Here is a 9,043-nt window from a genome sequence, read left to right on the forward strand (position 1 = left end):
GGGGTCTCTGATGCAACCAGCCAGTCAGCCAGTGTTAAACCCAGGCTCTGTATCTGCTGATTACTGTATTACTGCTCTGCACGCTAACACATCTCCCAGATAGCTGCAATAGTGACACATCATTCATATTACTGATTGACGTCATTACAGAGAGAGAGAGTGTGTTTGCCATGCCTACGCCCTACAATGACAACCCCAAAAGCCTGATATAGAAAATAAACATTACTATAAGGTTATTACTGTACTATCCTTAGCCTAGCCTAGACAAAAAGAACAGGGTGTCATCACTGTTTATGAACGTGTTTCTCTGTTTGTGACTTTGGGTTCATAGGGGACGTTTTGGACAAGTCCATAAATGCGTAGAGAAATCTTCTGGACTGAAGCTGGCTGCCAAGATTATCAAAGCCAGGAGCCAGAAAGAGAAGGTAAAGACCTTGATCTAAATATTAGACCTGAAACAGATACTTTAATAGAGGCCTCCCAGGTATACATTTCAGACATTGATAGCATATGTCATAAAGAAATGTATGTCCAAAATGACACCCCATTCCCTATCTAGTGCACTACTTTTGATCAGGGCCCTGGTCAAAAGCAATGCTCTACATAGGGAATACAGTGCCATTTGGAAAGAAGCCTTTATATCAGTTGTACAGTGTGTGTCCAATGTCCCCTCCATGAAGATGGAAGGATATTTTATAATAGCACAACGCCATAGAGAATAGAGAAACATTTTTAAATAGATATAGCTTAATCCCCCCCCTAATACTCACGGCATATGAGTCAGTCTCTTCTCAGCTTAGTGTGACATGTGAGATGAGATAGCCATCAGATGTCTGTGGCAGTGCATCGCTGAATGGCTACGTTATCATTTCAGATATTCATAAAGTGCAGTTAGCCTACCGAAACCAGGCTCAAAGCCGTAGCTGGCTCAAGTTTCTGTGTGGTACTGTAGGTCTCAAAAACGGACCTCGCTGGGTCTGTCTGTCTGTCTGTCTGTCTGTCTGTCTGTCTGTCTGTCTGTCTGTCTGTCTGTCTGTCTGTCTGTCTGTCTGTCTGTCTGTCTGTCTGTCTGTCTGTCTGTCTGTCTGTCTGCCTGTCTGCCTGTCTGCCTGTCTGCCTGTCTGCCTGTCTGCCTGTCTATGGATCTAATGTCTAAAGTATTGGCCTGTTTCCCAGGACGTGGTGAAGAATGAGATCCAGGTGATGAACCAACTCAATCACGCCAACCTGATCCAGCTCTACGCTGCCTTCGAGTCACGCCACGACATCATCCTCGTCATGGAATAGTGGGTCTCCCTCTCTCTCTCTCTTATTCTCTGTATATATACAGGTATATATATGTATATATATGTGTGTGTGTGTATTCATGAGTTTAAATCTGTGGCCTTTGAAATGTTTGAATCCTTTTGTTTGTAGTGTGATTCTGAAGATTCAATTAAAGTATCTAAAGTGTGTGTATTTCTCCTCTTTGCGCTACACCATATATCACCTGTCTATATTCCTGTGTGTGACGGTATCTCTCTCCCCTCTGCCATCCAGAATGTGTGTGACTGTATTTCTCACCCTTATACAGTGTGGATGGAGGGGAGCTGTTTGACCGGATCATAGACGAGAACTACAACCTGACAGAGCTAGACACGGTGCTGTTCATCAGACAGATCTGTGAGGGATTACAGTACATGCACAAGATGTACATCTTGCATCTAGACCTCAAGGTATATGACCCACTCTCTAAGTCTTCATTTGCCATTCAAATCAAATCACATTTTATTTGTCACATGCGCCCGAATACAACAGAAGTTACTGTGAAATGCCTACTTACGAGCCCTTAACCAACAACGCAGTTCAAGAAATATAGTTAAGAAAATATTTACTAAATAAACTGAAGTACAAAATAAAATAAAAAGTAACACAATAAAATAACAATAGCGAGGCTATATAGTCTGGGTGGCCATTTGATTAATTGTTCAGCAGTCTTATGGCTTTGTGGGTAGAAGCTGTTAAAACTTCTTAAGGCTAGGGGTTTCGCTAGCCTTAGCAGAACCCCTAGCACAAGTGCAATACACCAAATTAAAGCTTAACTTCTTGTTAATTTAGCCATCGTGTCCGATTTCAAAAAGGCTTTACAGTGAAAGCACACCATTCCATTATGTTAGGTCAGCGCCTAGTCACAGAAAAACATACAGCCATTTTCCAGCCAAAGAGAGGAGTCACAAAAAGCAGAAATAGAGATAAAATGAATCACTAACCTTTGATGATCTTCATCAGATGGCACTCATAGGACTTCATGTTACACAATACATGTATGTTTTTGTCTGATAAAGTTTATATTTATATCCAAAAATCTCAGTTTACATTGGCGCGTTATGTTCAGTAATGTTGTGCCTCGAAAACATCCGGCGAATTTGCAGAGAGCCACATCAATTTACAGAAATACTCATCATAAACTTTGATAAAAGATACAAGTGTTATGCATAGAATTAAAGATATACTTCTCCTTAATGTAACCGCTGTGTCAGATTTCAAAAAAGCTTTACGGAAAAAGCACACCATGCAACAATCTGAGTACAGCGCTAAGCCACAAAAACAAGCCAAACAGATACCCGCCATGTTGTGGAGTCAGTAAAAGTCAGAAATAGCGTTATAAATATTCACTTACCTTTGATGATCTTCATCAGAATGCACTCCCAGGAATCCCAGTTCCACAATGTTAGTTTTGTTCGATAAAGTTCATCTTTATGTCCAAATACCTCCTTTTTGTTAGCGCGTTTAGTTCACCAATCGAAATTCACAAGGCGCGGGCAAGTCCAGACGAAAGTCCAGACGAAAAGTCAAAAACGTTCTATTACAGTTCGTAGAAACATGTCAAACGATGTATAGAATCAATCTTTAGGATGTTTTTATCATAAATCTTCAATAATGTTTCAACCGGACAATTCCTTTGTCTGTAGAAATGAAAAGGAACGCAGCTTGCTCTCACGGCAGCGCGCCTAATTTAGCTCATGGCATTCTGCCAGACCTCTTAGTCAAACAGCTCTTATTCTCTCCCCCTTCACAGTGGAAGCCTGAAACAAGATTCTAAATACTGTTGCCATCTAGTGGAAGCCTTAGGAAGTGCAATATGACCCCATAGATACTGTATATTCGAAAGGCAATAACTTGAAAAACTACAAACCTCAGATTTCCCACTTCCTGGTTGGATTTTTCTCAGGTTTTCGCCTGCCATATGAATTCTGTTATACTCACAGACATCATTCAAACAGTTTTAGAAACGTCAGAGTGTTTAGCAGGCTGAGTAGCAGGCAGTTTACTCTGGGCATGCTTTTAATCCGAACGTGAAAATGCTGCCCCCTATCCCAAACAGGTTATTAAGGAGCTTTTTGGACCTAAACTTGGCTCTCCGGTACCGCTTGCCATGCGGTAGCAGAGAGAACAGTCTATGACTTGGGTGACTGGAATCTTTGACAATTTTTTGGGCCTTCCTCTGACCACGCCTAGTATATAGGTTCTGGATGGCAGGAAGCTTGGCCCCAGTGATGTACTGTGATGTACGCACTACCCTCTGTAGCGCCTTGCAGTCGGATGCCGAGCAGTTGCCATACCAGGCGGTGATGTAACCGGTCAGGATTTTCTCGATGGTGCAGCTGTAGACCTTTTTGAGGATCCATCTCTTTCCAATTTTCTCCTCCACCTGTGCACTTCTCCCTATTTATCTCTATTGAAGACCTTGCCTGTATCACCACCTTTTGGTCATTGTCTTAGAACAGGTAGCTAGTTTCTTTGTCTCACTCTTTTGTGTCCTTTCCTAGCCGGAGAACATTCTGTGTGTGAGCAGAGCTACAAACAAGATCAAAATAATAGACTTTGGGCTTGCAAGAAGGTAAGATACAAATGTCTACCGTATATATGGTGTATTTCTCTGTCTCTCTTCAGGGGCATTCTCTATATGTTCTTAACACTCTTCTCTCCTCATTCCCTCCTCTATCCCTGTCTCAGGTATAAGCCCAGGGAAAAGTTGAGGGTTAATTTTGGAACACCGGAATTTCTAGCTCCGGAAGTCATCAACTATGAATTTGTCTCATTCCCTACAGACATGTGGAGTCTGGGAGTCATCACATACATGCTGTGAGTCCTCATAAACAATGACATTTACGTTCTCACACTCACATACAGTACACAAGCTACCTACCCTAAGATGTGGATGGGTGACATCAAAAATACACTACAGCGACATGGTTTTAATTCAATGTGCTGACACCTAAATAACACTATTCAAAGGAAACAAGCTCCCGTGCAACGGAGCTTGCATGGTATGAATAGTTAACGTTTCAGCCTCCTAGCCTTTGTCAGAGCTTTTGTGATCACTTATCCTCAATGTCATCACTGTGGCTCACCTCTCTCGCTGTGCCTCCAGGCTGACTGGTCTGTCTCCGTTCCTGGGTGACGATGACAACGAGACTCTGAACAACATCCTTGCCTGTCAGTGGAACTTTGAGGAGGAGGAGTTTACAGACATCTCTGAGGAGGCCAAAGACTTCATCGCGCGCCTGCTGATCAAGAGCAATAGGTGAAGGTTACTGTGTGTTACTTTTTGTGTGCTATCTAAGGTTGTATTATTATTCAGTTGTAGACCTGTGTATCCCTGTAAAAGTGTGTGTTTTAATCATGCATGTGTGTGTTTGTCGGTGTGTTCCCTAGTTGGAGGATGAGTGCCTCACAGTCACTGAAACATTCCTGGCTGTCGGACAGTAATCTTCACTACCGCCTGCATCAGAAGGTAAAACACACACACACTGACACTACTTTCCATCCTTGAGATTTGTTTGGTATGATGCATTTAACCCATTTGTATTACAATACACTAACATGGTAAATGCACTGTACATTTTCTCACAGAAAAATAAGTGCCACTCAACGCACCCTCACCCTCCCCGAAAATCTAGACAGGTAAGCCCTCAAAACCACCCAGCCAACCAGCTCACAAACCTTATTGACTTTCCTTTCATCTATATTCACAAATATACTGTAGGTGCCAAACAACAGTCTTTCTTTTCTATTGGTTTAGTCCCCCATCCAGAATGAGTCTCCCCTCCAAAATGACTCCCAAGACCCTGTGGGCCCCTTATGATGACATGGGCAGGTGCCTATTGATGACACTGGGGCCAGGGGCGGGGCCCAACACTGGACCAACACTGCTGTACCTGTATGGCTACTCAATCACTACTCTCTGCGCTGCCTCGCATCCTCGCATCCGGTAGCTTTGCACCGCGGCTCGCTATAGCTCTCGCCACAGATGGGAGGGTGTTTAGGGTAACATTTCTACCTCCAACCCCAGCCCCCTCCCACTCTGTTACTCTGGCCACAACATCACCAAAGACACTCAGCTAACAACCCAGCTAACAATGTCCACAGTGGCACGGTGCACCATGCGGTCATTCAGTCCTGCAAGCACAAAAAGAAGGGACCTTCGCCATGACAAGGGAAGAGGGGATTGCAGGTGGGTTGGCCAACAACTGTTTGTTAAACAGCTGAATGTCCCTTATGGGCCAGTGTATTGCTCTCCTAGCTTCAGTTGGGTAACTGAAAGAACCCAGTTGGGACAGAGCTGACATGTGCAGCCCCTGGGCTGAGGTTTAGGAGGAGGGCTTCTAGTCTGAGAGGACATCATGCACAGCCCCTCGGACCCAGTAGGCATCATTCTGCCGAATGAAAGATGAGGCGTGGAGTGAAATAGTGGAGTGCCCATTTTCCCCCAGTAGAAATTGTATCCGGTATTAATGTAGTATTTATCATATTGCAATTAATGTGGTGTAACAGTTACCTAAAACTTGACATTACTTGATAAAGAAACGTATGTGTTAATGTGATGGCTACCTTCATAATAGTTTTGTGTAATTAATAAAGGTATTTTGCACAGTCACATGTTATAAGCATCATGCCCTGAACTTTAATGGATCACTATCAAATACAAACGGAACACCCATCGTATTATTTATGTACATTTTCAGCATACTGTGGATGTGAAATACCTTATCATAGGTCTAGTTTACCAAGTCTTGTCATAACATTGCTTTTTATTTATTTGAGAGGTTTTGAATTAGAAGTCTGGTGTGGGAGCATTTATTTTCCTGGTATTTTCCTAGCATAGTTAGGAGTGTTTTTTTTCTTCTTTACATTTGACAATACTGTCCATTTCTTCTTTATTTGCCTCATTGAAGTATGTTGTGTTAATTGATTGAAATTGGAAAATTAACAGATTATTCCTTAGTATTTGCTCTTCCCATTGCTGCTAACTTTACTTACTCCTGGCAACACGGGTGTGAATTTACTATAAAACCACCTCTGTGCTTGCATGCTGTTGGCTTGACCTTTGACCCTGCTTTGCTTTGGCCATTTGGAGTAGCCCTCTCACCTTCCATGAAGGCATACACTACCTATATGATTGAATAATTCATGTTTATCACTGAAGTTAGTAGCCACCCACTGGGCACAGATGTCAGTTCAACGTCTAGTTTTGATTTACAATTGGTTCAGTTGTCAACTAACGTGAATTCAATAATTATTTAGGTTAAAAGATTTAGGTTAGAAGTTGGGTGAAAAAAAGACGAAATGCCCTTACGTTGATAACGTAAATCCAATTATACTGAACAAAAATATGAACGCAACATGTAAAGTGTTGGTCCCATGTTTCATGAGCTGAAACAAGGGACATGTCCCCCCCACATTCTGAAATTGCATTTTTGTACCCCCCAGTTTTATCATTGGAATGTGATACAAAACAAGGCAACGATGTGCTTTAGGACCATTTCGGACGCCTCCGAGCGGTCGGGTAGGCTGTTAGGAATGTTTATCCAACTGAAAACAAGTTATAAAATAATAATCATAATTATTGTCCCCCCCACTTCTAAAACCAAAGTTGCACCCCAGATTATTGCACAGGTGCACCTTGTGCAAGGGACAGTAAAAGGCCACTCTAAAATGTGCAGTTTTGTCACACAACACAATGCCACAGATGTCTCACGTTTTGAGGAAGCGTGCAATTGGCATGCTGAGTGCAGGAATGTCCACCAGAGCTGTTGCCAGAGAACTGAATGTTAATTTCTCTACCATAACCACCTCCAACATCGTTTTAGAGAATTTGGCAGTATGTCCAACCGGCCTCAAAACCGCAGACAAAATGTAACCACAACAGTCCAGGACCTCCACATCTGGCTTCTTCACCTGCAGGATTGTTTGAGAACAGCCACCCAGACAGATGATGAAACTAAGGAGTATTTCTGTCTTTAATAATGGCCTTTTGTGGGAATTTTTTTATTATGATTGGCTGGCCTATGCCCTCCCAGGCCCACCCATGGCTGCGCCCCTGCCTAGTCATGTGAAATGCATAGATTAGGGTCTAATTTATTATTTTCAATTAACTTACTTCCCTATATGAACTGTAAATCAGTAAAATTGTTGACATTTTTGCACGTTGCGTTTTATATTTTTGTTCCGCATAGTTTTACATGTTGATTCAACATCATCACATAAATTTTCGGGGTTGAAATTACGCAGAAACAACGCTGATTCAACCAGTGCCAGTCTATTTGTGCTCTCACACCAACTTCTTGTCACTCATTGTCATGTCAATTATAATTAGCTTGACACTGGCAGCAATGAAGTTGGCAAGAGCACAAACTGATCTGGGACCAGGCTATGAAGTTAGAATTTATGTTCGTGAGTTGTCTTGGTTCCTCAACAGATTTGACTTGAAACGCAAGGCTTAGCGTCCATGAGAAGGGTATATAATAGTATATAAGACCCAGGAGAGAATAAAACACATAAAAGAAGAGTTTATTTATTTATTTGTGTTCTACTGATTACATTTGAAGTGTTTGTGTACTTCTACAGTAGATCTAAATAAAATAAAAATGTGTGTATTATTGCCCTGCTATTCTCAGACTGTGGATAGTGGGTTGATTATTATTTGTTCAGATATTGATTGATTGTCAGATTATTTCTTGGTCAGATGTGCCCTCCATGATATCAAGTTGTTCTCCTTATATCCTTTCAAAGTGGAAAAGCGTTGTGAGTTGTTAAACAATATGTGATTTGTTTTTCTGTGATGATTCCTAGATAGAAATGTAGAAAGATAAATAAATACAAATTCTGACATGATTTATTCCTGGTTTTACTCTCCAATGTGAACAATACTTTATTTGACAGTATAAGAAAGTTAATTGAAATAAGGAAAATCGTGAGGCAGTAGAATCATCCTATTTTCTACAGCAGGGATGGGCAATTTGTGTTTCCCCCACCTTGCGAGCAAAACATTTTAGCATCCACCTTTTAACAGCGGAGATAAAAAATATAGTTTTAGAGTTAATTTCTTGCAATTTTGAAAATTTTGCCATAGGGTTGAGGGTTGTTTACAGTTTTTAGTAAGATATCTGAGTGAGTAAAAAAATCTATGGGGGCCCATGGTTGGTAATTTGACCAAGTTTAGATAGCTGGCCGCTAGACTAATTTACGAATCAATTTTTTTTTTTCTGACATCGGCTATTTGAGTGACTGAAATAACAAGGGAAAAACTGCTGATTCACAACCACATTTCCCCTCTTTTGTAGCCCCGTGGGATCCCTGTTGAACAGGGCTTATTAATCAGAGATAATTAGTAGACTTTTGTTTATGTCTGATACAGGCCACCAGAGAGCAGTATTAGACGGCAACAATCAACCCTCATACTGACTGAGGTGCCCCATATTTCAAGCAGTGCGGCTCATGCTTGATTTGTTTAAGGTCCACATCATATTGCTTTGATAGTCCCTGGTGAATCAACACCATATTTCTTGTATTTTATATCTCTTTTTGAAGACAAGACATAGGCTACAGAAAGACAAGTTGCCTAAATATGGGGAAAACACATGGACCCTATACGTATTCTCTGGATAGTGGGCTATAACAAAAACATTAACACTACTTCTTCAGTGCCTATTTAGATGTACCTTTTTTTATTCACCCCACAGACGTAATCATTGTGAAACATAAAGTTTCCCAAACTCGG

At 41.4% G+C, this 9,043-nt stretch overlaps 1 protein-coding gene across 2 annotated transcripts in view; it reads left to right on the top strand.

Moving 5' to 3' along the window:
• The window catches only part of LOC139578665 (myosin light chain kinase family member 4-like), a 68,117-nt gene extending 59,960 nt beyond the window's left edge, over nucleotides 1–8,157 (top strand). For both annotated transcript variants that reach the window (XM_071406586.1, XM_071406587.1), the window contains 9 exons: nucleotides 332–425; nucleotides 1,177–1,286; nucleotides 1,574–1,715; nucleotides 3,810–3,880; nucleotides 3,997–4,125; nucleotides 4,415–4,567; nucleotides 4,699–4,777; nucleotides 4,897–4,947; nucleotides 5,066–8,157. In XM_071406586.1, the coding sequence (XP_071262687.1) occupies nucleotides 332–425; nucleotides 1,177–1,286; nucleotides 1,574–1,715; nucleotides 3,810–3,880; nucleotides 3,997–4,125; nucleotides 4,415–4,567; nucleotides 4,699–4,777; nucleotides 4,897–4,947; nucleotides 5,066–5,128 (892 nt within the window). In that variant the 3' untranslated portion in view covers nucleotides 5,129–8,157. The remainder of the gene's footprint in view (nucleotides 1–331; nucleotides 426–1,176; nucleotides 1,287–1,573; nucleotides 1,716–3,809; nucleotides 3,881–3,996; nucleotides 4,126–4,414; nucleotides 4,568–4,698; nucleotides 4,778–4,896; nucleotides 4,948–5,065) is intronic.
• The last annotated feature ends 886 nt before the right edge of the window (nucleotides 8,158–9,043 follow it).

The sequence above is a fragment of the Salvelinus alpinus genome, chromosome 6, assembly GCF_045679555.1.
Source record: "Salvelinus alpinus chromosome 6, SLU_Salpinus.1, whole genome shotgun sequence".
NCBI lineage: Eukaryota > Metazoa > Chordata > Actinopteri > Salmoniformes > Salmonidae > Salvelinus > Salvelinus alpinus.